General features: G+C 41.3%; 1 protein-coding gene across 2 annotated transcripts in view; it reads right to left on the bottom strand.

Annotated features, from left to right (window-relative positions):
* The window catches only part of scube3 (signal peptide, CUB domain, EGF-like 3), a 93424-nt gene that overhangs the window by 40992 nt on the left and 29756 nt on the right, over positions 1-22676 (bottom strand). For both annotated transcript variants that reach the window (XM_053643016.1, XM_053643017.1), the window contains exons 3-6: positions 20129-20254; positions 8616-8750; positions 1747-1893; positions 65-181 (exon numbers count right to left, since the gene is read on the bottom strand). In XM_053643016.1, the coding sequence (XP_053498991.1) occupies positions 65-181; positions 1747-1893; positions 8616-8750; positions 20129-20254 (525 nt within the window). The remainder of the gene's footprint in view (positions 1-64; positions 182-1746; positions 1894-8615; positions 8751-20128; positions 20255-22676) is intronic.

The following is a 22676-nucleotide window of genomic DNA, read 5'->3' as shown; positions in this document are numbered from 1 at the left end:
AGATGACAGAACCAGGCCTTACCTGGCTAGGTAGACCCACAGGGAGAAGACAGCCATGACTTACCTACACATGTCTTGCCATCAGAGTGCAGGGCGAACTTCATGTGGCAAGAACAGCGCGGCCCATGGTCTGTCTCCTCACAGATGTGCTGACAGCCACCATTTCCATAGTTGCAGGTCACTGAAGGAGCCACAGATAAGAATAAAAGAAATGAGATCTCAACTAGAACAAGAGCAAACTATTCTAACTGATGCCCAACATGAGTCACAGGCAGGTAAGTCCAATCATGGAGGACCATGCCACGGCATAGAATGCTAGTGCTTCCAGTGACATTTATTTATGTGGCCAAAGTATTTATACAAAGACTTACATTTGAGTCAGGATACAATCCAAGCATGCAGCTAAGTAGTTCAGGGGCCTTGCTCATAGTGCCAATAGTGGCTCCCTGGTAGTCCTGCGATTAAATCTTCCAATCACAACCTTCTAATCACTAGCTCATAATTTTAATCACCCATAAATGGAATGGGGAGTGAAAGCACCCATCTTTACATTTTTTTTCTATAGACAAATATACAGAACCCGCAAATATTCGATACAAACTGCACTCTAACAAATGATATTTGTGCACTCTATGCAAACTATCCTGCTTAAATTTCAAGTGTTACTTTTGGAACTAAATGCTCCTTAACATGTAACAGGCAAAAAGTCTCCATGGAACATTTTTTCAGTCTACAGAGGTGAGATTGAAAAGTGTGTCGACCGGAGCAGGCAGCTGATGACAGAAGGAGAGCAGGGTCTTGTCTCCACACACAACACACCAAAGCTTTGTCTACACATGCCTTTTTACTGTTCCATCTCTCCTCTCATGCTCTTTTTCAGGGAGTAGAATAACACTTCTCCAGCTAGTCCATCTAGCAGACCCCGACAGGACTGACGGCATGAACTCCATGACACAGCAAGTACTAAATTGTTCTACCTCAGGGGCATACTATCTCCAGAGATTACCAACCACACATCATGTATAAGTTTAGGCCTGCAGGGATGCTTTGAGATGTGTTCATGGACAGGGAAAGTGATGTTTGGAGGGACATTTATCAAGTGGAAACTTAGGGAAAAAATGGACCAGTAGAAATGCAGTAGAAATGCAGAAGTGGAATGGAACAGAAATGCATCGGAGCTCCTGGGAACCTTTGGGAATCTTGCAGTCCTTTTCAAAATACCAAAAAGAAAAAAGCCAAAACTGCCCAGTGTTGCCAATCTCACCCAACTGGCACTACCAACGCTGGTAAATACTGCTGCATCCACTCATCCACCCAACTTTGCGCTTTCGGATGATCACTTACTCTGATTTTTCCAGAATTATCTCAGTAAATGACACCAAGCTCAAACAAAGCAGTCAATGACTTATTTTATGCCAAGCCAGACAATTTTGGAAGTGTGAGACTGAAGAAATGGTGTAATGGTACAAAAGCATTGCTGGGTTTTGTGAAACACCAGGTCACCCAATAATCTTTGATCTAAATCTCTTAGTGTATTTCTAAACTCTTGTATACTGTCCTGTAATATAATCCCCCGATTTCCTGCTAGATTTCCCAACTAGGTTTGCTGTTAATAAGAAAACTTCAGTATACAAAACTCAACGACTGGTTGTAATAGTTGAGATGTCAGTGTATAGCTCTGGGGAGTCCGCGCCGGTGTGTAGCTCTGGGGACTGAAGTTTTCAGGACAGTGACAGATCTACTCACACTTGCAATCGCGGTTGTTCTTGGTGAGCTGGAAGCCCGGTCTGCATTCACAGGCGATGCCTCCTTTAGGAGTTTCCCTGCAGATATGAGCACAGCCGTGGTTTTTGTCCATACAAGTAGGGCCTTCCTTTGTCCCATTCATACGCACTGCAGAAACAAACAGAAGTGTTTGAAAGAGATGTCGGAGAGGGGGATGTTTATCAATAGTAAATGTCATTTCATCATGATAGGAATGGTTTAGCATTTATTAAAACACTCTAGGAGAAATAACCTTGAGTGCCTTAATTCACCCAACTGTTAAAATCCTCTCACCACATGCATACTGTGTGTAATTCGAAGAAAATTTCTATGTTAGGAGCAACATTTGGTGTCAGAAGGTATCAAGCAGCTAACATTCATTCAGCCAGGGGTTAGACAAGTTTAATGTTTTTTCGTAGCAGTTTTTTGGATTTGTACCATTTAGTCACTGAACCATCATAAACCGAACACACTGTCTCAGAACCTGCACAAAGATTATGATAATGTGAAAATGCTCAATTAAACGTCTTTTTAGCAGATTATTTAATGGACCATCCACCTTTATTCGGATTCTTACTGACTAGGACACTCTATTTAACCGAAAATATTGAAAGGAAATTAGGAGTAAAATTAAAGAGCCATCTTTCACGGCTAATCCTTGACAAATTCATTATTTCCAATAGTCCATCCATGAACCCACACCATACTCAGATATGTCTAGAGGAACTGATAAAGTGGAAACTCTTACCATGCCATTTGACATTCCGTTGCATAACAACGATGCAGCATTAACAGAACTCTGGTTTGCAGATCTAAAATGATTTTCGTTCCTAGCCATTAGCACGTCAGAGTGCGGGGACAGCTTATAAATCGAGGCAGGCACTTTTGCTCTGGTGTAGTGGGAAAATCACCAGCAGAGAGCGGCGTGAGGGTGAACGTCAAGCCGTGCTTTTCTTTGACTGACCCCAGTGCACGCTGCTGCTCAGCCATGTTTGGACAGTAAAAGGAGAACCGTGGCACCCGGCCGACTCCAGATCCCATGGTGCATCTGTGTCAATAGCATGTGTCCACAGCATGGGAAACTAGCCAAGCTCGCTTGAATTGCTCAGCATCGAGGCATGAAGCAAGAGATTTGGAATACATTTTTGGAGATGCAGATCAAGGGTCAGGACAGACTAGTAGAGCGTCTGGATTTTTTGCTGAACTTTAATCAGAATTTCTTTAAAAAAGGGCTTCGTGAAACAGATTTAGTTTTATATATATATATATATATATATATATATATATATATATATATATATATATATATATATATATCTGATATGATGCAGCTTTCTTTTCTTTAAAAAAAATTTATTTTGCATTTATGGAATGAGTCTCTAGTGTCAGAGGTAAAGCTGGTTCTTCAATTTTTCCACCGCAGGAAATTCTAAGGATGTTTTGAGGTTTCTTATCATCCAACAGCAATTTTTTTGTCCTATTAAGGTCAGGAGGAAATGAAGGAACTACTATTTATAGCTGCTATAACGTAAGCAACTAACTAACCTGATGCACACCTCGCGTCTCAACTCAAAGCCCAGTGAACGTTTCTGGCAAGCTTTCTTAAAAGAAAAGAACAGTGCACCTCGTATCTGTATTTGTACTTGTTTAGAACATATTATCGGAATGTATTTGTATCGTACTGTTTGGTGTTGATACTAAATGATGACACAGTGCAGAATTCTTCATGAGGAGTAAAAAGCTGAGCTTGAGGAAAAATAGGATCTAAAACCCACATGCCCTTATTCCTTCCGTCTCAAAATAGGAAAACACCCCGTTTGGTGAGTTCTGCAGCAAATTGCTTTTTGACCCTCGAGGTCACCCTTCTTCTTGCAGACCCATTCATCAGGCCTGGCTTGGCTTTGAGACTCTCTGAAGAGTCATAAAGGGCTAAAGTGCTGATGCGATGGGGCTTTTTTATGCTCTGTACTGTGGTGTAGCACGCACTCTGCGCTCAGATTCTTCCCGGTTTGAACTTCTCGGTAGTTATTGTAGGGCCTTCTGAGACTCTGTCTTAAAGAAAAATGTAGTTAATTGATTGAAAACAGAGGTGAAGGAAAAGGAACTACGTTGGGAACGGAAAGGGGTGAACGAAGTCATTGTAAAAGTGTCTGACAATGCACTAATTAGACTTTTGATTATTTATTTATTATTATTTTTACATAAGTGTACCATGTGGTTACGGATCTGAAAACAAATAAAAAAAGATTGAATGAAAAGCTGTATAGCTATAAAAATAAATACAGTCACATCACAAACGTTTTATCCTGGACCCAATAGATTTATTTTTATCATTTGGAAATATGAAGGGTTTTCTTTCCAATAGTATGTTATTGTGTTAACTCAGTAATGCTGATTTAAACTAGCATGCTCAATAACTGGTTAGTTTGCTAACTAAAAATATTAGAGACCATTTGAGACTTTTACTAGTTGTGTTTCTGGTGGAATGTGTTGTTTATAATGGTTGCTAGTAATCACCTACCCATGAAAGAAGGTTCTACTGGGTTCTGGTAGTATTTAATAGTGGAATAGTGGAAACCTAGAGAAACATGACGTTAACCGCTAAACCAATTTCCATTAAGGTCTATCATATGTGATGGAAACCAGTAGAGATTTTTCTAATAGATTGTAATGTTTTTTTCTGTAGGATACCTACAGTCACATCGACTCACTTTTACTGCCGTTAATAAAGCACTGACTGTCATCAACTCTGTCAGCACTGGAACGCGGGGTCATATAGGTGTTATGACTGTGCACACTGTATATTTTTCACGAGGCTGAGATAAGCCCAGACACAAAAGTAATATAATATCACAGGTATCGAAGCTCTACCTGCTGGAATTTCAGAGGCCCGTGTTCGGATCTCTTTGCCAAGCATAACACAGGTCTGACGTGCGAGTGGCGATCTAATGCCAAAGCCTCCGCTTTTCAGCAACACCTTTTTGCAACGGTGAAGAAACTGAAAAGCCTTGCTGATTGGCATGGCCTGGTGTGTGACGAATGCTTTGCTTATTGCCTCTGAACCGTCGCGGCGTAGCATACAGCTGTTTTTTTTCCCTCCTGTCTCAGCAGATCTGCGGCTCAAGACGTAGCTGACACAGGGAATGTAACAGAAACCATTTGTAAAGAAAACAAACGACACCTATTCACCCTCTAACAGAAGCGTTTGCATGGTGTACACGGACCGCTCGGTAGTTCACTGCCGTTACTGTGTACGGTTAGAATACGGTGTAATAAATGCAAATGAAATCTAGTCAATTTAGTGGCACTAACAGTTAGCGGTAAAAGTGCTGATGATGTTTATTCCCCCCTCCCCCTCCCTCTTTATAAGAGGAAAATTCGTGAAAAAAAAAAACTGCATTAAATTACATCTGCTCATCGCTGCGCTGTCTTTTTGTTTATCGTCATGTTATTGTGTTAAGTAAGGAAAAAAAACAATTGGGGGTGTGCAGTTATAACAAAATAATCAACAACAGGGTGATGTCATATGTCTGATGTGGGTTATTTTCCTGTAACAGGACATTCAGAAGTGTTTTATTCCTCTTGCACTACAACAATTTTCCAACGGGAACATTTTTTATTTATTAAAGACCAAGACGTGATACATTTTTCCATTTAAAAGTTGTGAGACAAGTTAGTTCCTGGTATAACTTACTTTATAGCAGTTATAAACAGTTATTCTCTCACCAGTTCTCTCTCACTCTCTCTCTCTCTCTCTCTCTCTCTCTCTCTCTCTTAAAGTTAATAAGACGAAAAAAATAAAATGCAGGTTGATACAGCGAAAACGCAAAACACTAACTCCTCTGTACTGGAGACTCCTTCCATAAATGTTCCATAAACAGAAACATTTTCTTCATCATGTCACCAATTAAAAGGGGTCCTTTTTTATTTATTTATTTATTTATTTTTTAAAAAAAAATATGTTCAAATCCCTGTGAATGAGGTGTTACTATACTATTTGCTGCTGCATTACACAATGTCAGAGTTTCTGTTATTAGAACATTAATCAACACCTTCTGACCAATCAGATTCAAGAATTCAGCAGCGCTGTGGTATAAACTCATATGTTCTGGACACAAGCTGTTCAGCTTTAGTGGATATTTCTCCTCAATGGTTTTGTTGGGCATGCTGGATGTCGTACGTATTCCTTCAGCGGTATCACTATGATTTTATACACATCAATACAATCATGACCAGATGATGTGACAGATCTCGATACAGCCACTCTCCACTCAATTATCAGTTAGTTAGACAGAAGTAGTCATTAAAGCTACCTGTAAACTGTTAAGGCCTTACACCTTCCAACAGCCCTAATGAGTGCCTGTCAGCCCACAGACCCATAAACTGGGATTTATGGAGTAGTTTTAAACTTCTGTACTGGGGATGGAAAGGAAAAACAGCAGACATGTCTGAACGCAGGTTTCAGCCAATGAGTATGCAGAAGCCATAAATGGAAAACCTTGCATTTTGCTATGCAAGGACTAAAACCAGACGGGACGTGCTGTTAAAGGAAAGCAATCGACGTTGGGCTGAAATGTTCATTATCTGAAGCAAAGTTGAATATTTTCCAGTATTAGCACTTCCCAAAGTGTTCAATTCCTCTTAAAACCATCAGCAATTTTTTTACTTATTAAAAAATGTCACATTTTCTTGAAATCTCGGACCAGTACTGGAGACTCCTTCCATAAATGGTAAATAAACATCCCCGTAAAAGCATCCGCTTTAGAGGTACCTGTGAATGAGCTGTTACTATAGAAATGCTAACGTGTGATTTGTAGCTGCATTACAGTCAAAAAAAAAGAAAAAGAAAGAAAGTCATCCTTCTTATGGTAAATCACTCTCTCTGCAAGGAACTTTATGAAAAACACTCAAAATGGAAAAAAAAAAAAAACCCTCTCCAATTTCTTCATATTTATTCCCACTAATCAGTCCAAGTCCTGCTTATCGCTAACTCTGCCACGCTGGTGCCACGACACATACGGCGACTGAGCCAGCAGATGATTACACGAGCATTCCTTCGGTTTCCCCTCAAATAATGAAGCATTAAAACATTTAACGAGCTGATATAAAAGCCAGAGAGTGAACGGAAACATGGAACAGGAGCAGCCGAGGGAAAAACGTCATGGTACTAAATGACATCACAATATTGGGGTTTTTTTCATCCATGCTGCACAAAAAATGTACAAAACTGGACGTTTCGTGGTACAAACGCTATAACGTTCTCTCTGGAAGTTAATAAACCCACAGCTTGTCATATTGCTAAGAAACTGGAAAATCCTCTTTTCTGAAGACTTTCCTGTGACAGAAAACTTATTGGCCGTTACGAAGCGCTGACACTGGAGAATCCTTGCATAATAAATGTTAAAAAATGTCTCCTTATACAGAACGTCGTCATGCCATCAATTACACATTGTTCTTTGTTAATTCTTTAAAAAAACGTTTTATTATGAGACATTGCAGCCATTCGAGTCCCTAAGATCGAGCTGTTACTTTAGACACGGTGGCATGTTAGAACAATTGCATTGCAGAGCTGCTGACATTGAAAATTAATCAGCACTCTCTGACCAATCAGAATCGAGAATTCAAGAGCGCTGTGGTATAATATACCGTAATGAAGCAGTGATTTTGACTTTGAAATATCATTTAACTTGTCTAATAACTTGTGTAATGTTAGCTAAGTCAAACACACACTGATTATTGAACTCAAGGCATTCTCTATTTATCCTGACATGTGAGATGGGGGGAAGAGGGCGAGGTTTCCGGGGTGTCCGATAACATTGGAGAGTTCAAAACACCTGTGCAACTGTCAATCGTTCCAGATATCGACCGGCTCATCTAACATTTTCTACTGGGGAAAAGAAAAAAAACGGAAAATATGCTGGTTTTGTGTATTTTTTGAAAGCTTATTTGTAGCAGTGGGTGGGAAATCACCAAATTTCTATTCAATATTTATATTTATATTTTTAGGAAATACAGTAGGACCAACTAAATTCATTTGAAAATATTAAGCAAAAATAACTGCATGAGCGTGAGGGATTAGTTAGAATTCCTTTGCGATTAGGAAGGACTGGGATTTTAAAAAATGCAGTCACCTCAAAATTGATTTATATTTGTACTGGTATACAATGATTTTTTTTCCTGCTGCCCATAAACATCAGCGTTCAATTTCAACATCAAACGTGTCCCTGATGTTCTCCTCTGCTGCAGATTGGTTCTGGGAGAGAAATAATGCTGAGCAGACGAGTGTGATCTCCACGCCGTCTTCCTCGACCAGGGGACTGGGAACGAGGGAATGAGGGAACTGCATCGCAACAATGTGGTGTTGGTAGATTTACTGCCATTCTGACCCCACCGTCCAAGAGGTTTTAATTTGGGAGCAATAAAACCAACATTAAGATGAAATATGGGAGATTAGCGCAGGGATTTATCAAGCCCGGTCCAACAGAACAGGAGGGGGAAAAAAAGAGAGCTAAGTAAACACGATAAAGGCCTTGCTTCTTTCAGCGTTTGAAACGCATGATCCAGCTATTCGACAGACTCGAATAACACGCCGCTTATGAAAGGCAAACACAGGCGGTTCACCGGGCCAGACGGATCTCTGGAGGTGAAACTTGGCCGCTGCGTTTTTTCTCTAAAGTTATTTAAAAACACGCAGTTTATCACAGGAGCCACTAAACATGTGATGCATCGTGTGTGCATGAAGTCATGAGAAAGTGCAGCATTCGAATTAAGTATATGCGGAGCGTCCGATTGGTTGTGTGTGGGCGTGCTGTTTGTGAATGGGGCGGGGCATCGGGGGCGGGGTCACTCACCTTTGGGCCGCTGGATGCAGGTGTGCTGGTTGTCGGACAGAAAGAAGCCATCTTTACAGCGACACTCGTAACTTCCCATCATGTTCACACACACCTGCTGACAGCCACCGTTACCCTCCGAACACTCGTCTACATCTGGAAGGAGAGAGAGAGAGAGAGAGAGAGAGAGAGAGAGAGAGTGTGTGTGAGAGATATATATGTATATATAGACAGACAGACAGTCAGAGGAGAGACAAACAGAGAGGAAGATGGAGAGAGACAGAAAGAGACAGAGCAGAGACAGAAAGAAAGAGAGTGAGACAGACAGACCCAGAGATGGAGAGAGAGAGAGAGAGAGAGAGATACAGACAGAGAGAGGATTGAGACAGACAAACAGAGAGAGACAGCGAGAAAAAGTGCAACAAAAACAGAGTGAGAGACAGAGTGTGAGAGAGACAGAGACATGTTTAGAGAAACAACATTTAAACTGCAGCTAATAACTTCCATCTTGATTCAGAACAAAAGTGTGATCGCTTATCAAGCATTTATGTAAAAATACAGATGTTCAGAGTATGATAATTATCCCCCCCAACCACCGATCTTGAGAAAACATAATTTTTTCTAAAATGAGCAAAAGTTGTTATGAAATAATGAAAGTCCTGCTCAATAACTCCTGTATTTCAGAGCGTCATCCTTATTTTAATAGCTAGCGTCGTTTCTAGGTGGTTTCTTCCACTAGGATCTAATTGCTATCTGAAATTAGCACAACAAAATGTGACCCAATATTTAGATAAGAGCTGCTAATGTACTGACAGCTGATCTTCCTGTAAAGAGGATAGTTATAGTAACGGTCAGGAAATGTTTGTGTCGCTTTTTTGCACCTTAAATAATGTATCTTTCACCTGTAAATGTGTATACTGCGTAAATACTGAACCGTAAAGCATTGAAGGATCACTCCGTGCCCATTTCTAGCTTGATGCAGACATAAAGTAAAAAAAAGATGATCCCTGAACCTGAACGACACGGAAAAGCATGAGTGTGTACACTTGTGTGCCTATGTGAACTCCAGAAAGAAACTTTTACTGTCTTGTGAAAACTCGTTTTCTTGAGAAGAAGAAGAAAAATGATCACTCATGGCCTCTCTGGACTTCTACATAAACTCTTTTATGACACTAATATGTAAATTCATGCCTGTAAACGCTGCTCTCAGCTGCCGTAAATCTCTTGACACAGGCGTACAGTCTAGCTAATACTCAGTAAAACTGACATTAAAAGAACTCCCGTTGAGTTAATGGCACTCATAAAAGGTCAGATTTTCTTCAGAGGAGTGGCTCTGGCATGCCTGGTGTTACTGCACGCCTCATGAGGACCCGAGCTTGAGCTTAAAGGAGTCAAGAAGTTGAAGACGTTCCCGTAAGCTCCTGGCATGATGTTCGATCCCCAACAGATGTTAAAATGCTCCCGAGGAGACGCCACTTGCTCCAGATTGGTCACATTGAGGCCAGAGCGTGAAGACAGACGCTTTTATTGGGATTTCAGCAACATCAGGCTGACTCCGCATCCCCATTTACATGAATATACGAGTCACCGGAGAGAGGAAATCCTTCCAATACTTTAAACACGAATCCGAGAAAAACACTAAGGAAAATATTAAAGTGGGCCATCACCCGGTCCCTTTATTGCTCTCTGGCTTCTGTCTGGAGCGTTGGGATCGCACTGGGAAATATCGCACTGGGATCGTATTACGAAACGACTTGCGAACACTCGTGTAGTCTAAAACTGTGGTTCTCAAACCATGGGGTCCATGAAGTATATCCAGGGGGTCTGTGTTTTATTTATTTATTTTTATTTTTATTTAAAAAAAATTTTTTATTGAGTTTTTACATTCCTTATGTTATAGTTATTAAGCAGTTTGACTGGTCAACTGAATTGATTGTTTAATCCAAACCTCAATAACTCAAAAAACAGTCAGTTTGGACGCAGTGCGTTCTGTGGATGGAAAGTTCAGGAATTAAAAGCTCTCGGTTTCTAATAAACAGCCGACGTTTCATTGTACACACATAAATTTCGCCTAACACTTCACTAGTTGGATTATGTTCATAAAATAAATCTGTACTGGAGTCAGTGAAATGTATTTTACAGTTAAAGGTGGACCTGCCTCCACATGTTTGAGACCCTTTAGTTTAGAAGAAGCAGAAGCACCCTTTATTTGTCACATATTCATTACAGCACAGTGAAAGTCTTTTTTTTTTTTGCATATCCCAGCTTGTTAGGAAGCTGGGGTCAGAGAGCAGGGTCAGCCATGATACGGCACTCCTTGGAGCAGAGAGGGTTCTCAAGGGCCCAGCAGTGGCAACTTGGCGGTGCTTGGGCTTGAATCCCTGACCTGCTGATCAGTAACCCAGAGCCTTAACTGTTGGTTCATAACCGAATACTCAATATTTTGTGCAACTTTACTGAATGTGATAATTCTCATAAAGACATAACTTCTAAATAAAATTCTCAAAAAAGTGTGACTTCTAAATCCCAATCAAGTGCAAATATGGTTTTACATTAACATAAGCCTTCTTTCACACCTGGCATGTTTTCTCAAACTCCAGTGCTCCAGTGTTTTCCAGATAGCCTAAGGAAAGTGAGTCTAGTTCCTCTCAAGGTTTCTTCCTCATGTCTTCTTGGGGAGTTTTTCCTCACCTCCGTCACCTCTGGCTTGTTCATTGGGGATACATTTAAATGTAAAGCTGCTTTGTGACACTAATGTCCACTGTTAAAAGTGCTATGTAAATAAATTGAAGAAAAAAGTTTTAAAAAAGTTTAACTTGGGCTCCCGACTGGTGCAACAGAGTTTTTTAGATCGATCCTTGTGAGACTGTGAGTTCGAAATCCATCAGTGGCTAGGAGCCAAGAGAGCAAAACTGGAGCCAGCGACACTAGCCAATCACGGGTATCTATGAGCTCATGTATGTGGAAGAGAACAGACAGCACTTTTCTCTGAGTGTATTATGCTGCTCTATGACACAGTATGCAGTTGGTTGGTTTTCACACGTTTCGGAGGAAGCACGTGTTAGCCTTCACCCTCCCCAGTTGCCAGGGAAAGCCAGCTGGTGGTTGGGAAGTTGGAGAAAACTGAGTGACATCAAGTGCTGATTTATCTCCTGGCTAATCGCGTCGCACGCTGACGGACAACCGGGAACATCAAATATGGCGGACAAAATGAATTCGTCTTGTTAGTGAGCAAATACTGTATATTAGAATATTTACATGAAAATATTTCCAGTATTCCAGTGATTTAATGTAACTACAAATAAGGGTGTGTCTATTTTTGGGAAGTTCACCTGTACGTGACGTGACGTCCCACTTTACCTGTGGCTGCATACAATCACGTCAAGCACAAGCAGGTGAAATTCTCTGCCTGGATTTGGATTTTCTGCCTCCAAAGCTACAGCACAGATAACACACTCATCACTGGTCACAACTAACACGCTGACAATAATCTCTCCTATGTTCGTGCGTGGTGTTAGCAACATCTTGGAGCCTGTTGTTGCAAATCCATCCCCATGGTAGCCTCATGTCATCAATAAAAGACAGCATACACGAGTTTGTTCTCAATAAACCGTCATATGAAACTAATCTGCTGTCTATTTGTCAATGCTGGAAAAACACACAAGCCTCAGATGCCTGCTTTCCTCCTCCGATAACTTAATCACTACATCTGTTCTTTATCTCTGTTAAAGATCCATTACTGGTTCCGGATATATATAAACATCCATCTATACATCCATCTATCTATTCATTAAACACACTTGAGGTGTGCTGTTATAGGAAAATTTCCAATAACAGGGCAATATTTGGCAACACTAACCTTTGTTTTTTATCTGTTTATCTTTACATGAATGCTGTAGAACATCCAAGAAACACATTATTACTCATCAGCTATAAACAATCTTACTCTCGTCAAGTAGCTTGTCATGTTACTGAACAACCAGAAACGGTAAGCTCCTCCTTCTTCCCATGATGTAAAACTTAAAGTTACAGCTTTACCTCTGACACTGGAGACTCCTTCCATAAACGTCTCCTTAAAGAAAACCTATCAACACCTTCTGACCTATCAGAATCGAGAATTCAAAGACCATACATGGCATAAAAGTAGATGATCCATCAGGAACCATTACGAACATCACAGTCCATTAACCTCCATTACAGATCGCTGGAAATACGATCAAATCCATTAGAAATCACTTAAAATCTTTAATTGGTCTCTAAATATTTTTATTCATTTATTTTTTTAACAGGGGGACAACGAGTGTCCCTTACAAATTAAGCAAACAGATTAAAATTCAGCAAACATGCCGAAATTAATTGGCTACATTTGGGGTGAAAGGGGAAATTGTATAAAGTTAATTTTTATTCCTGTAATCCAAGAGCACACACATACACACACACACACACACACACACACACACACACACACACACACAGGTCAGTAACCTCATCCGATCAAAATGAGGTCGAAAAAGACCCCCAGGCCTCTAACAATAACTTGATTTATTGTCAACACGTCAGTCCGAGACTGCGGCCCTCGAACTGCCTCTCCAATCATTTAATAACAGTTTAATCTTAAACAATCTGATCTGTTGAAATAACCCCTCTTTCTCAATTACGCCAGAAATCGGCGTATCAAAGAATAACCGAGAGCCGTAATGTGAGACAAAGAGAATAAATTTTACGAAGCGAGAACCATCTGGAGAACAAGGATCGTTCATTTCCTCATAAGCAGATGAAAGTAATCGATGAAAAATGACCCGTGTTAGAAGAGTCACGGACACAAAACACAGAGGGGCCGAGCGCCCGAGATCAATGACTTAACGAGCAGCTGTTAAACTCTAGCCTGGACATCGGCACACATGCCGACTCGCTCTCACACACACAGTCCTAAATGAGCCGTCGCCTCGGCGGATCACGTCTCCTCGTCACTCGGCTCCTACAGAGGCCTGCGCTATGTGATGGAGACGGCCGGCGTCCAAAGCAAATATTTTGAAAAGGAAAGGGATTCTGGCGAGCGCTCAGGTTATTTGCACTTAAAGGTTTTTCTCGTTTGTGAAAACTCTCCGGAGAGGAACGAAAATGTAATCAAGTTTAAAACACTCAACTGCCTCAGAGATGAAAAATGAGGCATTATTCTGTCGGTCTTTTTACACTCTGAAAGGACGTCTCTGGATCGGTGTGATATTTTAGCGCAAGTTTTCAGTAAGAAAAGATGTCTAATCTAATGTCTGATCGGTCTAGTGTCTAATCGGAGCTTTCACGTGTTCAATTAGACGTATGTTATGTATTATATTCATGAGATTCTACTGGAAAGATGGAAATATATAAATGTTTTTCTTTTAAACTAATTTAAAAACAATGAATTCATTCATATAACAATAAACTCATGGGAAATAATAACCCAGACTACAGCAGCACCTACCTCTAAGCCGTAGTCATGCATTTTAGACTTGATAGTCATTAATATCAGCATAACACTAGCGAAACAACACACTCGGGCAGAATTAGCGTTCTGTCTCGGCACAGTTCCCCGTCTTGGAGGTGGTGACAGCTCTCTGCATCTCACTTACAGGCTTCCTTTCACAGAAATAAATCTTAGCACGCTTCATTTCAACAGCTATCAAATCAAGCAGGTTAATCCATTTATGCCGTGCTCTTCTCGCATTGCGTTCTGCAGGTTTCATGAGTCACACCAGCACTCACCAGACTTTATTTGGAATTTTGGGATTTGCAACGCAGGTGTTAGGCAGGGGCCTGGATTCCCAAAAACACTGAAGATGCTCCATAACCCAGCTGAACCATCAAACTTTTCCCAGGAGAATAAACCAATATCTGAGGATAGCGTTCATGTTTCTGAGTACAGCTTTCATTTTCGAGTTTATTCCAACCTCCCTCAGTCATTTTGGAAGCCGATCGCTGCTGAGACAGACATCTGCTGCCAAAAGTCATTATTATTGATTACATTTTAAAACTGTCTGCATCTCAGATATGGTGTGGATAAGTCCATCTAATCAATTTAATATATTTATTCATCTACAGTGAAGACTTATGTAGTACTGATGTAGCACAATATATCACAACTACCTGTGTAGAGTGCTCCAGCAATTTGGATCAGTATACGTATTCAGATTTAGTCCTGAAGCTGTCGTGGCCTAAACGTTTAAATTAAAAATGTATCCTGAATTCTGGCTCAGACATTTCCTCAACTTCAGCTTCATCACTCCAGTTTAGAACTGGCCTCAACTAGAGATGCAAACAGAACTGGTTTATGTTTGTCTGTACCTTCCTGTGATATTTTCTAATGAATCTAGCTGGTTCTATTTCCTAAAATATAAACAATCGAGTAGCCAAATTTAAACCTCCGCGACCCTGACCAGGCAGTTACTAAGGATGAATGAACGAGCGCTGTAAATGCATCATGCAGTGGCTCAAGTTTACGTTGAATGAATGGTCTGTGTTTGTCCCACAAGCTTCATATCTGACCCCTCACTCGCATGAAAGTAAAAAATGTTTAAGTCACGTCGCATAGCATCCCAGTCCAGATGCGCACCTCTATTCTCAATCAGATGCCCTGGAAACCATTCTGCCAAGGTCTCTTTAAAAAACAACAACAATAACAACAACAACAACAACAACGACAACAATAGAATGCCTCCTACTGATATCTATACTTGAATCTGTTTAGAACACATTATCTGTTCATTCCAAATAACGCATTAATATTTGGTTACATCCATGTTGAAAAAACACACTGGATGGAACACCAGTCCATTGCAGGACACCGTTCTGACACAGATTTGCACAATTATTCACATCTTGGGCATACTATTGCAGCCAATCCAACTTTATGATTGTTTTTAGGAGGTGGGAGGAAACTGAAGAACCCAGAGGAAACCCAGATGGACATGAAGAGATCATGTGAATTAGGGAGCCTTGAGCTGTGAGGTGGCAACTACAATGGCGCCCTGTCTACTCAATTTCACCATGAATTTGTAGCAAATCCATATGGGTTTGTTAAGACCATTGTCACCACCCAAATCACCAATCAGAAAACCTTTCCTTTTAGTATTGTGCCTGAAACAATCAACATCCTGTAGCCAAAAAGAAAGGTAACCAACCACTATTTTATGTGGTGAGAGTGTGTGGGTGTAGCCTAAAACAAGGAGGCCTTGTCCAAAACTAAAGATCAAGTGAAGCAAAGTGAGATCCAGACCCCATCCCTATAACAGGAGCAAGCCCTCCCTCCCATTAACATGTTTGTACTTTTAATTTGTAGGCTTTTAAAAACGACACGGTTTTTCGGCGCGCCAGCAAACGAAGCGCTGGTCCGCAAATATTTAGCCACACACCTCTGCAAGGAAGGCAAGCAGAAATAATGACATGGATAAACACTGTGCTGGCTTCAACCTGGCTTTCAAGGAGGAAAGCAGAAAAGCTCCAGAGCAGACAGAACCTCCAAAAGAGCTGACCAAGGGCTTAGCTGTCTCAACACTAATCCAAAGATTCACCCTTAAAAACAGGACTCGTTCTTTCACCAGCTCGGGGGAAGGGCATGGGTAAAGCCAAATCCAAACAAACAGAATAAAGTCTTTCCTGACAAGATTAAAGGATTTTTCACTTTTCCTCTTTCCACTGAAAAAAAAGAGCCCGTGGAAACGAGGAGTCAGCCGAGTCGGATATTTTTAGCCGTGTTTTAGAGCTCGAGATGGCCAGATCTTCACAAAAAGTCAGTTTAAATCAGGATGGGGCCTAATGCCACAGCTCGTCGCTTTCTACAGCACATCTAAATTGCTGTGTTTATACCAAAATAGGTTTACTGATCGGGGAGATAGGGGGGAGCAAAACAACCAAGGAATATATAACACATTCATCCCACATTTATCAAACATGACACTGTTTATGCCGTCTGCTTATCCGGTTTGGTGAAATAGATAGGAACAGCATCGGGTCTATCTTACTGCAACCTGTACGTCCAACTAAAAAGAGATATTTGAAAATTGAGGTCTTCCCTATTTACAACAATTTGCGCCACTCAATTAGTACGAAAAGTTATGACTACTTCGGTCCTGTGTGTGGGGCTCCATGCTTCGGGGTTTCCTTCCCAGTCCAAAGACATGTAGGCTGATTGGCATGTCTGAAAGCGTCCGTAGTGTATGAACAGGTGTGTGAATGTGTGTGGGATTGTGCCCTGCGATGGATTGGCACCCCGTCTAGGGTGTACCCCGCCTTGTGCCTCTTGCCCCCTGGGATAGGCTCCAGGTTCCCCATGATGCAGTAAGGATAAGCAGTATAGAAAATGGATGGAGTTACGGATGTTATGGTTAATATTAGGGTTATGGAAATTCACTGGAGGTAATCATAACAAATTCATGACATTGTACAATTTCATAAAAACCACACCGTGTTCCTCATATAAAAGTCATATTGCTTGAGGTTTCCCTTTTGATAAAAAAAAAATAAGATTTCGGCTCACGGCACTCCTTAGGGAAGCTGGGTTTCGGGTTTGACCATATCTTATGACAAAAAAATTTTTTCAGTGAAATCTTAGGAACTCAAATAGACTAACTGGGGAAAAAAAACACACCATTCTGTTGTGTGGACACTTTCCAAAACATTTCTAATCGTATTTCGCAAATCGCAATGGGTTTTGTAAAATATCAGATCTGTAAAACTCACTTGCCTGCTCCTGTTTGCACGGATAATGTTTTTAAAGGTCGCCTCTTGTTGCTGACTGCATCCCAAACCACATACCAGTGTACAAAACTGAATGTCAAAATTGTACACTGCTGAAGGTTATTGCAGTCTAAAATGAACACTACAACAGGCAATACCACTGGTATTATATACCATAACACACTGGGCTTAGCACTTTAGCACAGTATGTGGACACCTGACCATCACACCCATACGTGCTTCTTCCCCAAACTGTTACCCCTGTATGCTGTAGCATTATAATTTCCCTTCACTGGAACTAAGAGGTCCAAACCTGTTCCAGCATGACGATGCCCCCGTACACAAAGCGAGCTCCATTAAGACATGGTGTGTTAAGTTTGGAGTGGAAGAACTCAAGTGTCCTGAACAGATCCCTGACCTCAACCCCATTGAACACTTTTGGGATGAACTGGAACGCCGACTGCACCCCAGACCTCCTCAACATCCCATCATCAGTGCCTGATCTCACTAATGCTCTTGTAGCTGAATCCCAAAACAAAAATTCACAAAAACAGCCACACTCCAAAATTTAGTGGAGAGCCTTCCCAGAAGAGTGGAGCTTATTATAAGCACAAAACGGAAATAAATCTGGAATGGAATACTCAACAAGCACGTATGGTACTGATGGTCAATTGTCCACAAACTTTTGGCTACACAGTGTACCCGAGTGCTCGTTGCATCAACAAGCTTCGTCTAACCACCCGCCCACATTCAAATAAAAACCACCCGATAGAGTGACATTTTTCTTGCATTTCACAGGATCCTAGTCCCAGTGGAGATGTTTAATCTCAACCAGATGCCCGGTGAACTTTTCTGGTGAGCTTTCTGAACAGAAAAACAAAAACGAATAGTGTGCCACCTATTCATATCTGTATTTGTATCTGTTTAGACCACTGTTGAAATGTATATGTATTTATGAGAGAAACCAGCCCTTAATCCTTATGTTTAGTATTGATCTAAGCATACAGTATTGGTTGACCTAAACACGAGATCCTCGATGCTTGCCTTTATGCTTACCAGACTAACCATCAGGTCTTTCCCCCACCTACAGGGTCTATGTTTCATTCCTGACTGTTACAACCTGTGAATAAAAGGTGCCTGGTGATACCTGTAGTCTAAAACAAGACTCTTCTCACTTCCATGATATTGAAACACCAAAGACCACGGTTTTCTGAGTATTTCAATAATGAGAATGGTCCACCACCCAAATAATATCTGCTCAGTGGTGGTCCAAGGGGGATGACAATGGGGCAACAAATGGACTACAGTCAGTGATTGTACACCTACAATGTGACTATGACTGTTAAGTTTAGCTGATAAAGGAAGCACTGCTGGAATAAACAAGAATTATGTAAATATCATCAGTGATATTGTTTAAGTCCTGCAATAGACTGGAATCCCATCCCTCAGACCTAGTGTTCCTGGCATAGGCTCCGGATCCACTGTGGCCCTAAGATCAAGTACTTACTGAAGATGATAGTTTAATCATCAAGCTGAGCTCTTCCTCTAACCCTTGCTACACTTGTTTGTGGAAGAAACTGGAAGAAACCTAACCTAACGAGCTCTGTGCACAGACTCGAACCTGCCGAATGAATCAATCGAAACATAAACAGATCTTAAACAAGATCAGGATTCAGAGTTCTTGCATGATCCTGAATAATCTTGAACTGATCTTTGTGTTATGACACATTTTGGGCAAGAATACGAATCCTAAACGAGAGAAAGTGAGAGCGTGGATTTCCAGATGGCACGGAGATAAGAGAAATCAATTTGCGAACCTGCTTATTTACTCGGCCTTGTTGCCGTTAGCTCAGATGTGACGAGCACAAAACGCTTCGATTGAGTACCGACAAGAGGGACATAAAATAAACAAGCCACACTCGCAGATATCAAAGGAGGCCTGTAGGTGGGCTGGAGAACCAGAGATAACGAATTACACGCCTGCCCAACACGGTCACAAATGATCTCCACTAGGGCCAGTCAGGCTAAATGAACTGAAACGAAGCACTGCGTTTGCAAGCAAGTGCTGTGCGCGAACGGGAGATCAAATGATTGCAGAAGAGCGCTCTTTGCAAGCGCGTATTAGATTACTTTGTGTTCCTGGTGATAAAGATCAGTTACAAAAGGTTTTAAGAGGGACTGTGTGTTCCACAAGCCTGTGCCTGCAATCCAAGAGTCAGCGAGCAACCCCTATTTAATCGTATTACTGTATTTTAAGAGCTCATTAAACGCACAATAAGTAAGATTTAGATCAAACAGACTGGAAGACAGTGAGCAGTGACTTGTAATGATGCGTGAGATGAAGAAACGATTCTCTTATGCAGACCACACCAGAGGTGTATACACAGTTACACACTGAAGTCTGTAATGTTATTGCTTCAAGGGAATTTATCCACATTATCCATAAAGAGAGAGAGAGAGAGAGAGAGAGGAGGGGGGATAATAAAACAACACGATTACCCGTAAAACATTCACGTTTGTTTGGTTATTTGCATGCGTTCGTTCTGCTTTCAGTTAAAGATCTGAAGTCACTTACTCAGTTACATAACCCAAATCTGAATCACACATGGAAGCTTTGTTTAGATTGACATTGCTGATCTGGAACATTCAGTTAGTAAATGTAGCAGAAATGCACTCGCAGAGTCCAAACACACACTCGACAACCCAGTGCTGCACACTTTGCTGTTCACAGGGGCACCAGGAAAGGACGAAAGATTATTATAAGGTGTAGAGACGAGACAAACAGACATAGACGTATATACATAGATACACAGACTAACCTAGGCAGTTATGGCCGTCGTGCGCTAGGCGGAAACCATCGTAGCACGTGCACCGGTAGTTCCCTGGGATGTTGATGCACTCGTGGACGCATCCTCCATTATATTCGCTTGCACACTCGTCGATGTCTGCAGTGAGACACAAAGAGTGGGATAGAGAGAGAGAAAAAGAAGGAATAGACATGATTAGCATAAGGATAAAATAATGTCGTTATTCTTTGCACCTGTATACTGTAACGATTAATAATCCCACTATCCGGTATCACCAAGAGGAAAACGAGTTTGGTTCGTCTCACGGTTTCGTCTTTGTGTCATCTCGGGGAGTTTTTCCATGAAAGATTTCCGTGAAGTGGCTATGCGATGTTGTCTATCAACTTGACAAATTTGATTCAATTTGATCTAAAGAGAACTTAGAGGCTTGATTTCCTCTGGTGTATTCCTGCACACACCATTCCTGGTGTATTCCTGCCTTGCTCCCAGTGTTCTCAGGATAGACTCTGGATCCACTGTGGCCCTGATCAGGATAAAGTGGTTACTGAAGATGAAAAATGAATCTACAACGACTACCAACCAAGGAAAAGCTTAAAATATGTTTCTTCTCATGTAGGGTTTCTGCAGTCTTACCCACAAAGTACTGGTGTGGCTGCAGGCTTTCATTCCAGCCGAATAGGAAGACACCTGATAGCTGATTAGAGGCAAAGATGAACTCATTAAACAAGTGGAATCAAGTGAGGCTCTTGCTTGGTTAGTGTGAAAACCTGCAGTCACACTAGACCTTTGAGAATAAGATCGAAGACTCTCTCTCTAAGACATGTGACGTCTTTCCAAACTTTTCCAAACTGCTTTGGTTAGCATCGTGCTGATCGACAGGTGAGAGAAGGTCATCGTTTTCATGTAATCCTCCCATAGTCGTTGAAGGACCATTCATTACAATATCAACCCAAGTAAAGTTTGTTAGATGACCGGTGGATGAATGATCAAATTGACAGGTTCCTTTTAAAAAAAGGAAGCCGAACCTGTTGTAAAATCCATCATGATCTGACCAGCTACGAGCTACCAAAACACTGGTCAAATTACAGGTCATGCTGGCAGATTACTTTTGCTTCGGTCGATGGAAACAGTTTCTGAATTACCACTACTAAGGCAAGCCATGTACTGTATACCTAAAGAAGTTCCTTCTCCTAAACTGCATCGATATTGACTTGATCACTCATCTATAACTATCTTGAACGAACTTCACCTGAGTAATGGAATTTGTGGGCAATTGGATGACTATAAAATAGCACAACGTTCTAAGTTCTCAAATTATCAATAGGATGCCGAAGTTCCTATGTCAAATTTGACACAACCACCTGCGCCACAGCCGCAAAGTCCAAGCGAACATATAATTGGACCTGCTATCTGCTTTCTCTCACCACTCGTGTAGTGTAGGTGTCATTTAGTAGTCTGGGACAGCAGGGAAGAATCTAGACATGGCCAGTCTGTCATTGTGTCTTTGGTAAAGGCAGCACTCAGTCTAGATGTTGTTCTTAGGCATCAAAACGGCTGTTGCTGTGGACCACAGCAGTATCATCAACCATTCTGAAGTGAAGAACCGTTCCTAGCAAAGGGAGGTAGACTTCAGTCGAGCTGATAAGGAGAAACCCAACAGTTGAAATAACACAAGAGCTCTTGAAGTGTTCTGCTCCACGGTGGAAAAACTTTCTTCTCTACAGGGTCAAGAACATGCAGGCCATCCCCTCTTGTTTGCCGCCCAATTGAGCACTAATTATCCAGACTCCCCTGCTGCCCTTTGCTGAGTTTGCCTGTGAAGGCGAAGTGTCCAACTCATGTTTGTAGTTCCTGGGCAAATCCCTTCTCCTCCTCCTCTACCTTCTTCTTCTTCTTCTTCTTCTTCTTCTTCTAGGTCTTTTAAGCCAGAGCTGAAAATACAAAGACCCCTAAACCTCAGCCTAGCTTTGTAAGAAAAACAACGATTTAGTTTACGTGACTTTTCAGCACAGCTAACATCCTACAATGGAACTGATCCTCGAGATGATTAACTCTGTCCAGGAAACCACCCCGGATGCAAACATTTCTGGAAAATCAGCAATGTCCACTCACTTAAAAGGCATGTTGTTCAGTCATTCGGAAACTTAAGTCACACCATAAATCAAAAGATAACGTCTGTGTTTTAACACCGGGTCAGAGCGGTCGAGGGCTGAGGGCTTCAGTCACCACTCTTTCAGCTCTCGTTCATTATAATCACACTGTTTACATGCCATTACTCAGAAACAGGCAGATGCAGCTGTTGAAATGTATTGTTTTCCATCCAAGAAAAGTTCCTTTTAATGAAAGGAACCTTTGCAGTGCTGCAACGTCTTTAGTGGATATCATTGCTCCATTTATGATAATTCTATGTATTTGTTATCAATCTTTTGGCTCTGGAAGGATTAGGATTCATTGATTTCTCTTCCTGAAATGCTGAAATGCAAACAGAAGATCTAGCATATCCAAGCTTAAGGCGTTCAAACACTGATCCTAGGTCAGCATGGAGTGCAGTCTATCCGAT

Source organism: Ictalurus furcatus, chromosome 15 (assembly GCF_023375685.1).
Source record: "Ictalurus furcatus strain D&B chromosome 15, Billie_1.0, whole genome shotgun sequence".
NCBI classification, from domain to species: domain Eukaryota; kingdom Metazoa; phylum Chordata; class Actinopteri; order Siluriformes; family Ictaluridae; genus Ictalurus; species Ictalurus furcatus.
Note: the sequence above shows the minus strand (reverse complement) of the source record. Positions and strands in the feature narration are given on the sequence as shown.